Source organism: Ambystoma mexicanum, chromosome 11, assembly GCF_040938575.1.
Source record: "Ambystoma mexicanum isolate Mex_15411 chromosome 11, UKY_AmexF1_1, whole genome shotgun sequence".
In the NCBI taxonomy this organism is placed as follows: Eukaryota; Metazoa; Chordata; class Amphibia; order Caudata; family Ambystomatidae; genus Ambystoma; species Ambystoma mexicanum.
The window spans coordinates 176,489,183-176,509,516 of NC_090934.1; the positions used below are offsets into that span (position 1 = coordinate 176,489,183).

General features: G+C 47.1%; 1 protein-coding gene across 2 annotated transcripts in view; it reads left to right on the forward strand.

Moving 5' to 3' along the window:
• The window catches only part of KDM1A (lysine demethylase 1A), a 1,518,024-nt gene that overhangs the window by 302,011 nt on the left and 1,195,679 nt on the right, over window positions 1-20,334 (forward strand). For both annotated transcript variants that reach the window (XM_069622738.1, XM_069622739.1), the window contains exon 7: window positions 7,716-7,797. In XM_069622738.1, the coding sequence (XP_069478839.1) occupies window positions 7,716-7,797 (82 nt within the window). The remainder of the gene's footprint in view (window positions 1-7,715; window positions 7,798-20,334) is intronic.

Genomic DNA, 20,334 nt, shown 5'->3' on the forward strand with positions numbered 1-20,334 from the left:
TAAAGGCAGCTCTGAATAATGCTGCTTCATAATCCCCATGGCAAGCTTGACCCAGATACACCACCACCTTCTGTAGCTTGATCAAGTCTATGGGCCTCCTTTCATCCCCTTTAGATGTCCCTTGCTTAGCCCATCCTTTCATCGCCATACAAATATAATGCTCCTTAGTAGGGTCACTCTCCCCGTTGAGTTTGCAGAAGTGGGCGATGGCCGCGAGATGGTGAGCCATCCAAGACCTGGATCTCCCCTCGCGCCAGCCCCAGCCAACAAAGGCCCTTACTGGCGATTCTTGTTGATCTCTCCCCAGTACCTCTCGTTTGAAATTCAGGTACCGTTCCCAGCAAGCCTTATATCATCTTGTAGTGCCAGGTGCGAGAGCCGTCTGGATGAGGGTACTCAGATTACCCCAATCATTTCCCACCACTGAGCCTTGAACGGGGACATCACCTTCTCCGCTCCAGGGCAACTCTCTCGAAATTTCCCCCACTGCAAATGAGAGAGAGCATCAGCCGCTGTGTTCAAAACCCCGGGAATGTGCCTGGCTCGCACCTCTGTTTTGTGCCAACATGCATCGCTGCAGCTACCTTAAAAGCCGCAAAAGCCTACTGCCCCTGGCGGAACCTTGGTTAATGATTTGGACCACCGCTAAGTTGTCTGACCAGAGCATGATTCTACTGTTAGCCAATTGTTCCCCCCCAAAGCTTAAAGGCTACCACAATGGGGAAGAGCTCCAAGAGCGTGAGGTCCTTGGTGATACCTTTCTTCTGCCATTCCTTTGGCCATGCCACCCCACAACACTTGTTGTCCAGAATTGCCCCGAATCCCCATGCTCCTGATGAGTCCGTAAACAATTTACGCCTGCCCTCACCGTCATCTGTGTTACGCCATATTAACACCCCATTAAAGTTATCCAAAAAAAGAGTCCCACATGTAAGGTCCCCCTGGACCTCAGCCTCGAGCCTAACATGCTGATTTGCGTGCTGCAAACCTACTACTTTCAGCTCCACGCTCCTGGCGAAACTCTTGCCCACCGGGATGACTTTCCCTGCAAAGTTAAGGGAGCCTGCTAGGACCTGGAGCTCCCTCAGGGTCGCCGCCTTCTTCCCCCTCAGCTCCTTGATAATCCCCTTCAGTTTCACCACTTTGTCCTGTGGTAACCTGCATTCCCCTTTTACAGAATCCATCTCAATTCCCAGAAAGGTAAGGCAAGTGACTGAGCCCACCGTTTTCTCTTTTGCCAGTGGGACCCCCATTTCCTCCATCAACCTCACAAACGAGCCCATAAGGTTTTTACACTCTGCAGACCCCTCTTCCCCGATAAATAAGAAATCGTCGAGGTAATACACCATCGACCCTGTTGGGTAGTCCCGCTTCACTGTGAACTCCAGAAAAGAGCTAAATGTTTCAAAATAGGCACAGGAGATGGCGTAGCCCATTGGTAGACACCTGTCATAGTAGTAAAGATTCCCCACCTTAAAACCCAACAAGTAGTGGCTTTCCGCAAGAATGGGTAGTAGCCGAAAGGCTGACTCAATGTCAGACTTTCCCATAAGGGCTCCCTTCCCCGCCGCTTTAACCATCTCTACAGCATCCTCAAAGGAAGTATACTGCACCCTGGCCCTTTCCTCACTAATCCCGTCATTGACTGAATCCCCCTCGGGAAAGGAGAGATGATAGATCAAGCGGTACTGGCCCTCTTTCTTGGGCACCAAGCCCAGTGGTGAGATCACCAAGTTTGGCATTGGTGGTTGCCTGAAAGGTCCCGCCACCCTGCCCAAGAGCACCTCTTTGGCCACCTTCTGCGCAACCACTTCAGGCATCCCCAAAGCGGAGCGCAGGTTGCGCGCCTCCCCGCCCTTTTTTACCTCTGCGCATGGGATCTTGAACCCCCATCTGAAACCTTCCCACAACATTCTGGCATCACTCAAGTTATGATAGACATTTAATCACTGAGTTATTGCTTGCAAATTGATCGGGGTTGGTTACCTGATTTTAATCAAATTTTTACATTTCCTTTTCAGGGCTAGTTCAAAACTACATCTCCCCCCCCCCATTCTTTTTTGACCTTTTCTTTCCCTTTCGGGCTGCTCCTGCGTTTCCACTCGCTGGAGATGGTGCTGCGGTCTTTGCCATAGCTTCCCCGGGGATGCCTAAACTTTACCAAACGGGCAGCCTTCTTCTGAATTGACCCTCCAGCATTCTGCTTGCTCCCCCTGGTAGCTGCTTCTGCTGTTCCAGGAGGAGTGCCCACGAAAAGACGCCCTCCTGTGCCGATTGGACCCCACCCACCCCCCTGTCCCTCCAAGCTTGGGGCTTTTCAACCGCGGCTTTCTCGCTCCCTTCTCCTGTGAGTACCAGTTTGTCCACAATACCACCCACATCCATTTCATCCCAAGACATGGCCGGCCATACTTGCATCTTTAGCCGTAATGCCCGATCATACTGCAGCCACCCTTCACCCCCACTTTTTAAGTAGATATCTTGAATGTAATGACCATAGGCTAGCATTGCTAAGGCATCCTGAGGGTATTTTTCCAACATTATTGAAGTGTATACAAAAAACGCTTTCAACCAATTGTGCATGGTAGCCTCTGTCTTGGGTGTTTCTTTGTCCCGCTTCTCCCTTTCTTTTTCTGACAGTTCCTTTAGCCCGTCCCCTAGAGGCTCCATCCCCACCAGTTCCAAAATTTCAATTAATTCCTTCTTCCATAACCTTTCCTTGATTGACAATGGTATGTGCCAAGATAAGGAATTAACCGCCACCCTAACTGGTGCAAACCCTGGCATAACCCTTCCATATTGTGTCATTGTCCCCCACATTCCATCCTGGTTGACCATTGGACTAGGACTAGACCCTGAAGGTAACCCCGTGTTAGCCATACCCTGTCCCCACCATGTGGCGGGCTGTACTGCCCCCCCTGCAGCTAAACCTGGCTGAATCCCCGGGACCCTTCCGACCACTGTAACCGTGCCCGTTGGTGATATGGGCTGTTGTACCTGCGCAACCTGCGTGGCATTGGGGTCTCCAGTACTGTTATGCACTACCACGCCGCCCCCTTGACTACTTGGCTGCTGTGTTCCCGGATTCACCGCCGTTGGCATTGACCACAAGGCCAGTCATTGGCTCCCTGACACTGGCACTCCCATGGTAGAGGGACACGCATGTGTTGGCCAGACTCCCCGCCCTTGGTTCCCTGGCCCCAGAACCCCCCCCGTTACAAGGGTTGCTTAGTTGCTGGTACCCCCCCGGGCTCCCAGCCCCGACCCTGTTGCCACACCATTCTGCTGTAATACCGCTGCCCCATTTCCCAATTGGTTAAACGCATTGGCGTTCCTGCTTAACACTTGACCATTAGCCCCACTCCCCCAGGCCTGCATACATTGCATCACCATACCTTTTACCGCCCCCATGGACGTGGGACCCTTTTCCCTCGCAGCCACCGGTCTGGTTGCAGGCCTGCTGGGTGTTCCCTGCTTCCTTGGTGCTTCCACAGGTTCAGGTGCCGGTACGGCCACAACCTCGTGTCCTTCCCTTGTTTTTTGCCCCAGTCACTTTGGCTTTCTTGTTCCTGGCTGCCTGTTCCTTGCTTGCCAAAGCCCTTTGAGTCATCACTCGCTTCCTCTTCCTGGATGGCTCCTCTTGCTCCTCCTCTTGTCCTTCTCCTTCAAGTTCCTGAATGTCCTCCTCGTTTTGAAACATCAGCGGTGACTCCGGACATTCAATTGTACCCGGTTGCTCCTCTTCTGGCTGACTAACCAGTGACTCCATCCAATTGCTCCCATGTTTGGCCACAACCAGATTGGCTTTCGAGATGAATGCTTCCATGTCCATGCTTGCTGCTGTATGAGGTTAAGATCCAGTGCACACGTGTTCCCCCAGGCGCGCGCTCTGGCTATCGTGCCGCCCTTCAGTCACCGCTTCAAATGCCTAAGCGGTTACAGCGCGAAACGTTCAAGTGCTCTTTTTGCTTCTATTCTGTTCACAAGGCGACAACAGCCCAACTGCCCCAAGTTTCGAACGTGCCTTGGCTCCCCGCAACCTCCGTGAGGCAACAACAAAACAACGGGCACACGGTGCCCTAGCCCAGATCCTGTTCGGTTCCCTGGGCGGCAGCAGCCCAATTGTTCCAAAGTGCAGGCGTGCCCTTTCCTTGCAATCCCCGTGAGCCTTAAATAACCCACGAGCGCAAGGTGTCCCCGTTAAAGTGCCCACCACTCCCTGTGATGGAGGAGGTGAACCTCCTTGCGCGCCTTCTCAGACGTGCACCGCTCCCCCCCACGGACCTCAGGCTTCGCCGCTCCAAACCGCGTGCCGGCTGATTCGTGTCCTCTTCACCCACGAGCTCTGTTCGCTCCGCTCACCTTCGATCAGCCCAACGTCGCTGTTCCGGTTCGTCTGTTGGCTGCTGCGCTTCCTCTTCCCATGAGCTCCGCTCGATCTCCTCAGCTCACGCCTGCCTTCAGAGGAGTGTTCCGCAACTTCTCGACCTCGCCGTCACCTTCGATCAGCCCAGCGTCGCTGTTCCGGGTCAGTTGGCTGCTGCGCTTCCTCTTCCCATGAGCTCCGCTCGATCTCCTCAGCTCACGCCTGCCTTCAGAGGAGTGTTCCGCAGCTTCCCGCCTCGCTGTGGTGCTGCTCCCAGCTGCTAGGCGTCCCGGGAATCTCCTTCTGCTGGCCTCTCCTTCTCGCCGTAGAACAAAAAACTCCTTCCTGAAACTCCCGGTTGCGAGTTCTCGCAACGAGTCTGGATACTGCTTTCCTTTGCAGATCCCGTCCGTTATAAAGGGAGAGACCCCTCCCACTTCCCTTTGTTTGCCCTTTCGCGGGCTTTGTTAGTTTTGCTGCGCTTGCCAGGTTCGTGGGCTTTTCCTCCTTTTGCCACGCTGTGCACGGCACCTCCCCCTTCTCCAGCGAGGGGGGGAGGACATGCGAGAGACACTGCCCGGGTTATCGGGGGTGCCTCCTCCATTTTTGTGGCGCTTTTTGTCGTCGCCTTCATACACGTAGCTAGCTCGTAGATGGAGCTAAGGGGGGCACTCCGCCACGAGAACATGGAAAACTCACTCAACTCTGCAGAGGTATTTCAGGGGTAAGCTCCTCCCTTAGCATCAGAAATGGTAGGCAGACTTATCCAAAGCAGCAGATCAGAGTCAGGGTCACACACAGCACACTGTTTCACTCCGCCTGTAGAAAAATTACTTCGAAAAAAATGTGTCGGTAAAGGGACGTGGAACCGATTTTCATAAAGTTGGTCAGCACTCTTTTGCTATGAGGCTTGAATGCTATACCTCAAATGCACAGGAGGCAGCCAGTGGTGGAAAGAGGAGTAGGGAGTGATTATGGTTGGGTTTGGAGCAGTTAGTGACCGGAAAGAAGATTTTGGCTTTCATAGTGGGTAGGTACGTTTTTTGTGTATTGCATTTGTTATGCATATAATAGGAGTTTGGGTACGATCATCACTCGTGCAAGATGTTTGTATTTCGCACCAATGCTGTATCATCTCAGTTATCACTCAGCTGTTAGTCCAATGCTAGCATCCGCACGGTGGTAAAGCCACAGAGCTAATAGTTCTAAGGTGTGGTAAGTTGTACATTGACTCTTATGTGTATTCAGCCTTTTCCACAATAATTCATTGGTTTTATAATGGAAACGTGAAATTCAGTGATTAGTAGACTTGCAGAACATGCCAGGTTAGCTTTTATTCCCAGTTAGGATACAGATGCAGAGCACCACACACTGTGGGTAATAATAAGCAGCGCTCAGATGCCCGAGGGTTCGTAGCGCTATATAAATGCTAAATCCTCATCAGATATTCACAATTCTATGATTGCATGTCGTTGTTTTCCCAAAGAAGCTTTCGGGGCCCCCACCACTGTATTTTTCATGTATGCCGAAGTAAAACTTTTTTAAAGCATTTTTATTGAATATTTAAACAAACAATACACATCAAATTGCAGTATATACAATAACATTTCGATGATACATTTTCAGTCTTGTTCACTGCCTCCCTTTACCCACCCCCCGTTACGAGCCCACCTTTACTAATGGTCTGTTTCTGCTTCTTGTGATGGGGGTATTCCTTTCCGTGGGATCCAATGGGTCGTGCATTGACCCAAATAGTTCTGCTATCAGTAGTTTCCAGGCCATCAGGGTCTCAGTTCTCCCCCCCCCCCCACCCCTGCTAGCTTCTAGCCATACCATTGTTTCCGCCTCCGCCCATTTCTGCAGGTCTTTCCACCATACTTCCAATCGTGGTTTGTGGCACGTCTTCCACCCCATAGCAATTCTCCTCTTCGCAAGCGCATATGCCAGATCTTTCAGTTTGCTTGCATGCCTAAGTTTCCGTGGCCTAGGGAACCCCCCCTAACAGGCAGGCCCACACAGTATCCACCACGATCTTGATACCCTTTTCTGCTAATTTACGTGCAACCTCACCCCAGCAGCGCTCGATTATCGGGCATGACCAAAACATATGCACCATGCCCGTGTTCTCCTCATCACACTTGGGGGCATGCCTGTCGTCCTGCATTCTTGAACTTGGCTATCCTCTGGGGTGTCAGATACGCCCTATGTGTAATATATAATTGCATCTGTTTAAGTCGTGCGCGCCAAAGTAAAACTCTTATCCTATCATGGTGTCCTCTGCCCCTGCAAACTCCTCCGGGACCTGAAAATGGATGCCCACAATGAGCTACTGCTCAGCACTTGGTTGGTGTCATCAGCTCCTGGCTGTGACTCGAGGACCTGTAGGAATGTCCTCTATACTTTCTAGACTTTTGGAATCTCTGGTCTGGTTTCTAACATTCTGGAATCTCCCGACACCCATGAGCATAGAGCTGCAGGGGAGCGTGGATTCTGGAGATACTAAGGAGCGATTTGGGTGGATGGGTGTATTTGACTTCTCATTTCGGTATCTGGATTGCTGGTGCTGGACCGGCAGACTCTGGGCTGGTGGGAGGGAGGGGGTTAGATGTAGCACCTTAAAGAAAAGTAAACTCCCAGTGGGTTTGGTCTGGCAGAAACCACAAAGCTTCTTCTGGCCCTTGCATGCAGCACAGTCCCATTCTACCCCTACCTGCTGTTGCTCGGTCCCTGATGGAGCACAGGACCCAGCTGTTCTGACCCTTTATTTTGAAGATCGGTGTGTGCCTGCAGAAGACAAGTTCTTGGGGATGCTATGTCCCCATACCCAAGGTTAGGCTTCTTATCTTTGAAGTGCAAGTATACCTTAACCCGTTACTGCTAGATAAAATAGATGATAGAAGTATGCCAGTAGTGCTGGTGAATAACTTTTATGACTGCCAGGGCGATTTAATCCATCTACATTGTGCTTAGCTAGGAACTTTTTTTTTTTTGCGGTTTTCATTTAGAAACCATCGAATTGCAGTGGTAAGTCAAATCCATCAGGCTTATTAATCAATGCTTAAATAGGTCACGTCTATGACCGCATAGTGCCCTTCACTTGCACGATTCCTGTTTGTGATGAATAGTTCAACCAAAACCTACCCCTGTGATAGGAGTAATGAACAATGATTAATCCTACGGCAGAGGTCTGTTATGGCGGCACTCAGTGTTATCATTTACCCCAAATTCCTTGTCATTCTTTTTTGCAAAATAGTATTAAACTCGGTATTGTACTTTTTTCCATGCTTTTCTTTCATGTTGTAATTCATATTTGAATCACAAATCGTTTTCATTTGAACCTGAAACCTAGGATCGTGTAGGAGGAAGAGTGGCTACATTTCGGAAAGGAAATTATGTGGCGGATCTCGGGGCAATGGTGGTTACTGGCCTTGGTAAGTCAACATTACTTTGCATGTGGTCATACCCTTGAAGTTCTACCTTTTAAATGTGATTGCGGTAAATCGAAGTGGCCTAAATAGCACAGCTCTTTAGTGATCTGTCTATTGACAGGTTTAATATCAAATCATTTATGAATAGTTTCTTTTTGCTCCATGGATTTTCAGAACCTGTTCCTACCGGCCGAAAGTGTAGTCCTTAAGCAATTCTACCGTTATAGATTGCATTCTGGCCGCTAGCATGTGAGGTAGAATGTTCTAGTACAGTTGCCAGTAAGTTGAGTGCTTGCATTATTGTTTTGGTGCTTGTGTACGTTTCTTTAAATGCTCGTGCTGGCATAATCTGGTATTTAAAATCCCCCAAAGAATACTGAAAGGTAATGCCAGCAAAGGCTCTAAAATTATCGAAGGTTGGGTGACAATGGAAAGAGGAGGGGGCGGGGTGTGTGGCCTGAAGATTTGTTCAGTATAGGGTCTGATTAAAAGGTGGATCGGGTGTAGATGGTAATTCTTGAAAAGTGGGTGGAGATGGATGGTAGAGTGGTGGAAAGAGTGGTTCTTCAGACTGGGAACATGTCGGTCAGATTGCAGTGTAGAAAAGGTGTAACAGGTCAGGTTAAGCAGTAGGAGGATTAAGAGGCTGTATTTGAAGAGCAAGATTGGGGGCGATGGTGGGACCAAAGGGCAGAGCGTGGAAAGGGTAGAGGCAGCGGGTTTGATAGCGAAAAAAGGTTGGTAGTAGTGCATAAAGTGGAATAGGTTGGACTGAAAAGATGGAACTGGTGGAGAGGGTAGGACTGAAGAGTTTTCCCCTACCAGAGTCCAAACCCAAGGTAGGAAAGTGTAAAAATGGAGGACACTAACATCACTGATAGGTGAGGGGTTGGGGGGGGGAGGTGTAAAGATATTGGTTTGTAGGCAAATATAAGGCTACAGGGCAGAGGCTAAAAGGCAACACTTTGGATTAAAATGTGTTTGGCCGTACTCTGCCTCCCTACTACTTTTGAAAACCTCCACATTCCAATTCACCATTCACCAACCAGTTTTCCTTTCAGCCCTGTCAAATGTGCACGTTCATAAGGCTGTACTGAATACAGGCCAAGACTTGATGTAGCCTTCTCCAAGGAGAGGAGAGTCCATCAGAGAGTGCATTCACATGGAAAGTAATGCAAACACAGCTTTCGCAATAATACAATCGTTGTGATCCTCGGCCCCAGATATCCGCTGATCGCCATCTATTGTTGCAGTCTTGCCTTGTAGATCAAAATAATTCTTATCTTGGCCATATGAGCCTTCCACCTCAATTATAAGGTTTAATTTTACAAGCTACTTCTGGATTTCTGCTTTGTTGCTGAAAGAACACATTGCTAAACAAGCTAGAATTGAATGACCTTGTTGCCTCCAACATCCATTCTACCATTGCTTCCTGGGGGTGAAAACGATTACGATTTACATAGATATGGCACTACTTCCTTGTACAAGCAATCTGCTGTGCATGACACTCTAGGAATTAAGTGTTTATTATACTACCACAAAACCTCCCTTTGTGTTCAATCTTGCAGTATTGTGGAATAGGGAAGAAGGTAGTGTAAGCGATGCTGTTGTACCCCATGTGAATGGTAACTGCACCACACATTGTCCAATTGCATTTTTGGTTCTTGGGACTTATTTGTTAATCTCTTTGCCACCATGCAACTCTGTGCTGAACGCATGTGCCTGAGAGTACTGAGACACCGATCTCTAAAAGTTGCTTCACTGAAATGCTGATCTTGAATATTCTGTGTTAATTGACTCAGTCTGCATTTTTTAATTTTACTTGTCAGACAATCAAAGAAAGAATGCAACATGCAAAAATTAATCAAGAGGTGTACCTCAATCTTAATGCAATTTTTGAAAGCCTCGGACTTTTGCAATTAAACAATTTCAAAACACTACTGCAAGTAGTTTCACATTTTGGCTAGGCAAACTGAGACTGTTCATCCTTGTTCCTTGCCTCCTGCACTTTGCAGTTCTTCCGTAGCAACACATTATCTAATGTTCTGCTGAGGTGATGGGAATACAAATCGAATGAGGGAGAGCGGGAGATGCTGAGGAATATGTAGAGACATAAAAGATAGTTCTGGAATTGCCTTGTACTGTCAGGAGTCTGGCCAGAAAGCATAGGGCAAAAGATATGTTATAGAAATAGAACAATATTTATTAAGCGCAACTGCTTACCAGCAAAACCAGTTTCAAGGTTCTACATAAATACAAATACAATCACGCACATTAGATTTAAAACATTATCAACATAACATTATATGAAAACATAGAAACAGTTCAGACCACTCCTAATTAGCAAAGTTCTATCAATCTGAGCAATTCAAGGAATACAAAAAAAGATGCTTTTTTAATCCAGTGTTAAAGCTTTGCATAGTTGGACAGTTAAGAATAGTAACTCATTCCAAAAGTGACAACCCAGGGAGCTGAAGCTGATCTTTTTACCTCCCGAGCTTTTTTTAAAAAAAATTCCTTTTAGCCTCTCCTGCATTAGATCTTTTCCGCTTGATTCAAGCACAAGCGTGGGAACATAAGACTTTGAAAGTCTGTCCAAATATGTTGGTGCCAGTCCCAGTGATTTTTCAGACCCGGGTTAAAACTCTAATGAATGAGGGCTTCAATGATTTACCAATTAAGTGAGGCGCACGTGCTTTAGAGATGTGCTCCCATTTTTTGACCCCATGGATTACTTGTACTGCACAATTTTCCACTGCCTGCAGGTTTGCTATACATTTCTCAGCTATACACAGATAGCTGAACAGTATTGAATTCTGCAAAGGACCACTACTTGGACCATGGTTTTTCGGTTCTTCACATCTAGGAAGTAGCCATATCTGTTTATATTGTACAGGTGCTAATGAGCAATCTTGGCTGCAGCATCCACCTGGGTAACAAAGGACAATTTACTGTTGATCAGCACTCCCAAATTTCTAACTACCCCAATTGATGGCGGGCAAAGGGTCTTCCCTCTGGTCACCTGCTAACAAGAGTTTCGTTTTTTCTCCCATTAACCCTAAGAATATTGTCCTGCTTCCATATCTGTATCGCCCCCAAGCACTATCCTTCTTTCCTACTCATCTCTTGATTGTTATGCAGGTTGTTGGGGAAGGGGACAACCCCGTCCCACCCCCTTAGCGCGTTCGAGTAAGGCGAGAGGCATTCGAAGCACTGTGATGGGCCTGGGGGAGGTGGGACGGTGATAGGACCCCCACCCCATTACAAGCAACCCACATAGTATAGCCCAAGGCGTGAGCAAGATTGCCATTTTATATAGATGTTAGTGCATTCTGTATATGTTAGTAACCATAGTCTGGAGACAAGGTCTGCAAGGCGAATGCAGCATTTCATGCACTATGCCCCCATTGTGAAACAAGGGAAATCTCCAGCCATGCCTGAGCTGCTCTGAGGACAACCCACATCCCCAACCACCCTAAAACTCATTCATTGTTCTAGCAGTGTTGCAAAGATTTTTTTCTATCTGTAAAGAATGTGCCCTACAAGGCTGCGATTATATACTGGCGCCTGGTGTGCACGTTATCTCACACTGGCCAAAGCATGACCCAGCCCATCCCCAGGTGACCATGAGTTATATAGCCGACTAAACCTCAAGATCCCTGAATTCCCTGGCACCAGGTGCCCTTTGACGACCAATCCCAAAGTAACAAGTCCTGAAATGTTCCAAGAGGGCGGGCAGTGTACGTCTTTGAGTGACAATCGTATGATTTGTATTGCGAGGTGCTGGGAGGGATACATTATAGTTCAAAACAAGGGTGGAAACCTTGGAGCCGGATGGTGCGGAAGGGAGTGAGTGAAATGTGTGTCGAGGTTAGAGTGCCCTAGAACCTCCTTTGAGCCAGTCTTGAAGCCTGCCAGTTGCACAGTATAATAAGTAGCATTGTAGCAATCCAAGGCCAAGGAGCAGAATTCATACAAAAGAAATTGAGCATTTACAAACCGACAAGAACACTCAGATCGAGCAATGACATCCGCCTGGACCCAAAACAATACACAAGGAAAAACCTCTGGGGCTCCTCTCTCTCTCTTCTGGCAGCTAAATCTTGGAACACCTTTCCAAAAAAGACATACGAAATACAAAGGACCACTTAAATTTCAGGAAAATACTCAACTTGGCTCTTCACCACAGAACCGCCAAATGAATAATTACCCCAGGACCCAACCCTCCCATGCCAAACCCCTTTGCTAGGCAAACCACAAGGGACGGGGACAACAGAGGCGAAAGAGCATTAATCATTAACTAGCACCCAACAGTATAGGAAGCGCCTAGAATTCGTAGGGAGGGGACATCCTCCTAGGAGCTCAGGGAGGCAATGCCAACCATAGACCCCGCTTATGAACAAAGAGTAACCCACAACCATGGCAATATTGATCCAGGGTGGGGGAGGTTCTCACCACCACCCTCCCCCCTGCCATCATGTCACTAGACAACAGCAAAGATCGGTGATAACCTTGCGCAGAACCAGGTGAATCAACCACAGAGGAATGCACCAGCAGACAGCGACACCAAAGACACCAGACACAGACTCCTGAAAGAACGAGGTAACCCCACTAACCCATCTGCTAAAAGCTCAAATCTCTGCCCACACCCCTCATACCCTATTTATTTAGAATTTATGTTCCATAGCACCACAAGCCCACTGGCCAGAGGGGACAGGACAATGTGCTAAGAAGGCCAGGGACAACCTCGGTAGTCGGAGGAAGCGGACCGAGGGGAAAGGTAATAATAATCAAGTGAAATGTTACAGGAAGGTTTCCAGCACCTTCTTGAACTTTGAGGGTGTGTCAATCTAATACTAGGTGGAAGTGCATTCCAGGCACAGGGACCTTGGGCATTAAAACAGCGTCCACCTGCCTTCACCAGCTTAAACCTTGGTTTCCATCAGTCTATGATTCTGTTGTGATCTGAGAGCGACTGGGGACATATGGCTGGATGCACTGTTTGAGATATTCAGGGGCAGTATTCCCCACATATTTATTTGTGTTCAAATTTTGTGGATTGTGCAATTTTTCACTGGTAGCCAGTGTAAGCCCCTTCTGGTGTCAGTGACATGAGTGTCTAGCCAGGCCTGCAACAGCCCGTACTGCACCATTCTGGGTGACCTGGAGTGCTGCTGTAGCAGAAACAGCGCATCAGCTGAGCAGGCTGTTGCAGTAATCTAGACAAGTGTTTTTAAGTACTGAGGCTAAAGTCACCAGATTCTCTTGTGTAAGAAAGGGTTGTATGTTATGTAGTAATTTATCAGACCACAGGAGGATCTTAAAGCGGCCACATGTTGACACATGGACAGTTCGGCATTCAGGGTCACACCCAAGAATTTTTTACTTTTTGATTCACTGCAGTGGGCGTACCCATAATTAGAAACATTGCATACTCCTGAGAGAGATCTCAACCTTTGGCTGGGAGCAACAGTTAGATGCTCAGTTTAACTTGTGTTTAGGACCACAGAGTTGACGGCCATCCATGCATGGATGGTCCTGTAGATAGTATTCTATCTACAGGACCATCCATGGATAGTAGTCCTGTAAACGAGCACAACCACTCTCTTGCACTCCAAACCGCAAGCACTTCACTACTTTGCAACAACAAAACAAACCACACATAGTCTCGCACAACAGCACCTGGCAACCCCAGATCCGTAAACCGCACATATGCTCCGCGAACTGTGCTAACCAACCTGAAGCTGCCAACAGACCATCACAACTCTCGCTCTACCTTTATCCCACTACACCCTACTAACTGATCCCACCCTCTTACCTTTCAGATCCTCGAGAGAGCCAGGGAACCACTCCAGTGGTGATAGTATGCGGTTTAAATATCCTTTAACATTAACATTTATTTGTATTTATAGTTTATTTATACACGCTTATACACATGAGAAGTGCTTCAAAGCCGGAAGGGTACTGTAGCATTGGCCTCGAACCACAATGCACGAGTAAGCTGGTGACTCGTGCCTAGAGTGTGAGGAAGAGCAGCAAGCCTTGAAGGAAAACAAGAGCGAGATGACGGTTGGTCTAGAGAGAGCGAAGGAAGGGAGCTGCCGTTAGTGGGGCTCATATTACACAATCTTCTATTGGGCTTCCCAGAATGATATACTTGTAATTAACAAAGTTTTAGTTTTACTCGCCCATCATTTGAATCCCCCATCATTACATTGGCGACGAGGATTCAGAGAGCCCCACTGCACCCATATCCGAGGTGAGAGCTGCCAATTCTTTCTCTGCGGCGCTGCCTAGCAATTTGTGACGGTGCCGCGTTGAGACTCTGCATACATAACTCACAGCTTCTCCCAGAACATATTTGCATGCCTCTGCCTCGACCATAAAACGCCACTGCAGGCAACCTTCCTTGAAACCCTGAACCCAAGTCGACGTACAAACGCACGCATACGCTTCTGGAAACATACCACCTACATATAATGGAGGTGCATCAAATCAAGCAACTTGAACACTGTGCACTGGAGGGATACACACACTCAACTAGAAAGAAATACTGCCTGCATATAATAGAGGAGCATCAGAATGGGAGACAAAATGTCATGCACTATGTATAGGAAGCTCATGTAAATAATGGAGAATTACAAATAGTACGTTAATGGCCATGTTAAAAGCCAATCTACCATACCACATCTACTCTTCAATGTGCAATAATTCAATCACATACAGCCAAGAGCATACTGCTTTACTAGCTACATTCCACCTCAGTTGTTTGAGTGCCGCAAGGAATACCTCATTTTTTTTGTTGGTAGTTCCGAACAGCTACATCTTTTTTTTTTTTTTTTTGGAACTAGTCTCAAAGCACATCCTCCATCAATTGTTCAACTATATCTTCAACATCTCCATTCCACATAGCATTTAACAGTGTGCCGCCTCCTTCGTTTTTCTTGCCCGAAGTGGGTGAAACCGCCAACCCATGGAAAAGATGGATAAAGTCATTCGAACATTAATCAAATGTCTGAACAAAACTGCAGTGTGGAAAGGAGGATATCTCTCCTATTACACTGTTTGGGTCCAGCAGGACAAGAAACATTTAGCGACTTGCCAGAACTCTGTGAAGATGAAGGAGAAAACCTCAATGAATACGAGAAGACGGTAAAAAGGATTGCCAAGCACTATGAAAAGAAACTACTATTCTTGAGCGCTATAGATTCGGGAAAAGAATCCAAGAAGAGGGCGAGAACATAGAGCAATACATTACTACAGTCTAAGGAAGTTGGCAAGAACCTGTAATTTCGATGAGCGCCTCAGGGACCAGTTTATGCTCGAATGTAATAACCTCAAAGTAAGAGAGAGACTATGGTCAGAAGATGACCCGTCATTAGATCTAGTATTACGATTGGCAAAGAAAAAGTAGAGCACACAGACACGTGTCAAAATTTTAGAAAGCAGAGTGAAAAACACAAACATCACTAACGATGAGACCAAGATAAAAGCCTTGCATGCTCTGTCAATGAGAATGTCACACCAATAGAAGATACCATTGGAAGAAGAAAGTACCATGAGTGGGGCCGAAGAGCAGGTCGAATGAATGACACAAGAGGTAGAATGTCATTCCGAGGATGTAGGATGAATAGTCCCTGCAGGAGCAGTCCAAGTAGATGTTACAGGTGCGATAGCATGTGTCATTGGGCAGATGACCCTGAATGCCCTGCTTTGAAGATGATTTGCAAACTATGCAAGGGAAAAGGACATTTATCAAAGTGTTGCAAAATGAAGACGTCCACTAACTATATTGGTGAAAAACAAAGCGAAGGGGAAGCAGAAGAATGTGTATACATGATTTTCAAGGATGATGACGATGAAAAAGAGATTGAAAGTATTCATAGATGGCACAACGACAAACATGATGCAAGACTCCGGTGCGAAATACATTGTTTCCACAGAACAATTGGGATCAATCAAAACACGTGTTTCCTCATTAAACCGACATCAACCCCAGGGCAAATGGAGGTGTAGCAATAGATACAATAGGATGGTTCTGGGGCATTTTAAAGTTCAAGGAGAGAACAGCTAAGGGTGAGGTCTATGTAACACGCAAAGGGAGACCCCCCCCCCTTATTGAGTTTGACTCATCAACAGAAACTCAGAGTGAGACTCGAGCCCAATGCGATAGAATCTGTATTTGCTGTGGAGAGATGTAGCATGCAGGATAGTGCCAATGCTATCATGCAAACCACGAAGGAAGGTTGATTCCGTGATGAGATCGGGTGTCTCTGGATTTGCTCACATGATTCAGATGAAGAATCATTAACCGGTAGTGCAAAAGTTACAGGCTATCCCTCCATCCATGAGAGATGAAGTTAAGGCTGAATTAAAGAAATTGGAAGAGCAGTGCATTATCGAGAGGATAGATGCAAGTGAATTGGTTTCACCCCTGGTGGTCTTAAGGAATAAGATGGGGAAGCTCAGAATATGCGTTGATATGCGAGAACAAATGGGTAATCCCAGAGAGACACCCGCTTCCTAATATTCAGGAGATAACATCTACAATTAGCTCAAGCAAGTTCTTCTCCACGTTGGATTTAGTGTCTGCATACCATCAAGAAAAGCTACATCGAGAAGCGAGAGCACTCGCCACATTTATTAGTCCGGATGGTTTGTTCCAGTATAAGAGAATGCCCTTTGGACCGGTTTCTGCGGCCTCGGTTTTCCAGAAGATTTTGCATAAATTGTTTGATGGAGAGGATGGAATCATATGCTTCCAAGATGATATATTTGTGCATGCTGACAACTTAAAACTCCAAAATGAAAGACTGGCACATGTATTAGAAAAGCTCAATAGTGCAGGTATGACGTTGAGCAGAGAGAAGTGTTGAATCAACAGAAGGGAGATTGAATATCTGGGTCACATTATTTCGGCAGGAGTACGTCCCAGGAAGCAATTGTCTGATGCCATTGAGAAAATGCCAAGACCTATTTCAAAGGATGAAGTTCGCACTTTTATAGGTATGGCTGAGTATTCGAAATTATTCAAAATTTTGCAAAACGCACCATACATATGCGTCAACTCATTAAGGGGAGTGGCATCTTTGCATGGTCCAAAGAGCGCAAAGATGAATTTCTGTCCAAGTCAGCTTTAGCTGGAGCTCTAGCCTTAAACTTCAGAGGTGATTGCAAAACAGTTATTACTACAGACGCCAGCAATGTGGGTTTAGGTGCCGTCATCACCCAAGAAGACCAGGGTAAAGAGTTCCTTACAGCATTTGCGTCTAGACTTTTGAAGAATGCCAAAAAATCGTTCGCTACTATTGAGAAAGGCATTGGCCATCTGATGGGCAGCAGATACATTTTGAGATTTTATATGGGGTACAGAATTAGAATTTCGTACTGATCACAAACCTTTAGTGGAAATATTTACATTGAAAGGGTTGCACAAGGTGTCGAGCCGCATCAGGAAATGGGTGACACAGATTCAAGAATTCAGTTACGTGGTGAAATATGTACCTGGTGTCAAGAATACGTCTGCGGATTGTCTATCCAGGCTTACAAATGTAGTAGAGATTGATGAGGGGGATCTCGATGAGGAGGTGGTTTTCAACATAAATTCTTGGCAGATCCCACAACAAGAATGGGAGGAAGCGATGTAGGATGAGTCCCTCAACAAGCTGAAAGATGTATTACAAGATAAGTGTGCGGATGAAACGCTACTTTCAAGAAACCGGTTTAGCACCCTATTGGAACGTTATTGATGATTTAAGTGTTCCTGATGGATTGTTGATGTGTGGAGCCAAAATTGGTGGCCTGGTTTTAATCTCCAGATCGAGGGATCAGTCCGTGACTGTATCCTTTGCTGTAAGAGTGATAAAACGTGTGCAAGTCTGGGGTATCCAATAGACTGATGTCCCTGAGAAACCATGGGACAAGTTAGGTTTAGACGTTTTGGGCCTTGTATGGAGTGATGGCGAACAACACTTCTCCAGCATTGGATCTTTCATGGATTCACATGCTGTGAATATTCCCTGTCATCAGGCTGGGAAACCTTGGTCACTTTAACTTTGCGTTTTCCTATGGAAAACTTTGACACTTCAGTGTCCTATCAACGTCCTTTTTGGGTGCTTTAGGCCTCACCAATAGGACGTATGGTATAAATAGCCCGGCCCGCTGCTTCCACAGTCTCCAAACTGTTGGGATAACCGTGTGTTCTTCGTGTGTTTGCACGTGCGTTTTTGGTATTGAGAGCTACGATGGCATCGTCTCAGAAGAAGTCTTTTTCAGCCTTGTGCTACCTGTGGCTTGAAGGTGTACGAGGGCGAAGGCCATATGGATTGCCTCTACTGCCTTTACCCCCATTACTCGGCAGAAACCTGCGAGATTTGTCAGGGGTTCTCGCAAAGACTCTGAAGGACCGCAAACACCGGCTTATCGGTTGGCTCAATGAGAGCGTGTACCCGGCCTCAGAGGTGGGGTCGGTCTGAAGTCTGTCTTAGATAGTGGTGCTCACCACCTGCTGGGCGTGCACTATCGTGGCACTCTTGGCTGAAAGAGGACAAGGACTGTGGGGCAGGGGGCAACAGTATCCCGGCTCACAGCGGCAGCAAGGAGGACCGCAGCGAGGAAGAGGGGGCTTCCGAGGAGCTAGGGGGGGGAGGATTTGGACCCAGAGGTGGTGGGTTTTGACCATCACAATGTTGGAATTGTTTGAGGCGGGGTCATTTTGCAAGGGAATGTAGGAGGTCTGCAATGAGGTATAATTACAGGTCACCGCAGCAGGGCCAAGAGCCCCAAGGACTAGGGTACCCGCAACAGGGTCAAGGGTATCCGAATCAAGGGTATTCACAGCGGAAACGCCAAACCTATAATCGGCAGCACCAAGCACCGCACACACAAGTACAGCACCCGCCACAGCAACAGCAGGTCGGTGTTGCCCCAGTCAATAGAGTACAGAGCGGCACTACCTCCCCCTTTGGAGCATCAACAGAGATGGGGGGGGAGGGGGGCGGGGGGTGTAACCCCTTCTCCTTCCCCGGAACAAACACATTTCCCTATTAGAACAAATGTGTTTGTCCAGGCGCGTCGACGAACCATCCACCCTGAACAGGAACCCTTGGTGGTGGCGGAGATAGACAAACCATTGATATTTCTTGACTCAGCTGTGGACTACAAATCCACATGATTACTGAAAGAAGTGGCAGCTATGCGTATGACTCTGAACCCAGATGCGGTGCTACCCAGGGTAAAACAATATCCATTATCAAGTGAGGCGGAGGAGGGCATTAGAAAGACAATACAGGCCCTGCTGCATCAGGGGATCGTTGTGCCATACACCTCTCCATGTAACACAGTGATCTACACTGTAAAAAAAAAATCAACGGGGCAATTGGAGAATGATTCAGGACTTGTGCCCCCTAAATGACGTGGTACAGAAAGAATTTCCAGTCGTTCCTACTCCTGCTACAATTTTATGCAGTACCCCCAAAGAAGCTCCATACTTCTCGGTTCTACATTATTTCGCCGCTGTATTTTTCATCGCAGGTTTTTTCTCTTTGAAAAACGTATTTTCTTGGGGGGGGGGGGGTTACCCCCCACACCCCCCTTTGAAATGCGTGTATACCATACTTCTCTGTAGTGGACTTGAAAAATAATTTGGGTTACTGTGAGACTCCGAGCATCTTTAACAGAATACTGCACGCTGATTTAGGAAACATTCAGATGCCCAATAAGATTATCCAGTACGTGGACAGTCTGTTGGTGTGTAGTTACAGTGAGCAGCACTGCCAATGGGTTTCCATTACACTACTACAATTACTGGCCTATATGGCGTACAAGGTTGACAAGGCTAAGTTGCAATACTACCATAGAGTCCCATCTGCCCAGGATTTTCTGCTGAGAGGAGCTGCTGCTACTGTGTGCCTTGCTTTTCCTTAACTTGACTGTCCCTTTAAACTTGTTGACTCCACCTTTAAAAAGGTGCTGGCGTGAAGCGCCGCGCGGAGTCCCGTAGAGGCCCCGTCTGCCCCGTGTCCGCCTCAAGGATTGGTTAAAACAAAGAAAAGTGCTATCAACGGAAAAATGGCTGTGCCGGGCCCCCAAACACGGCTAAAGACGCTGTTTGAGCGCCGGCAATCTAAGGCAAATGGTGAGGTGAGCGTTGAACTGTTATTACCAACTTGCACTGTGTTGTGCCTACCTTACAGTCTCTTGTCTCAGTGCACCTACACAATATTTCCGAGATTGCGACTACAACGCAGGCTCAGGGACCACTAACGTTGCAATCGCTACAATCCTTACAGATCGATGTACCCGAAGCTTTAACTGAACCAGGATCTGTAATTAGATCTGAATCCTTTTCTTCTACTCTGCATGACAATGGGAGCGTTTTACGACGTGGGCTCTCACACAATATAACTATTGATTCCACGCCATTTCAATCGCCATTTGATGTTACAGATGTAGAATTAATGGAAATACAAGTTCCAGCAAGCTCCCTCGAGCAAAGGGAAGTGTCGTTTGATCCACAGTTAAAAGACGATCAAATGAAGT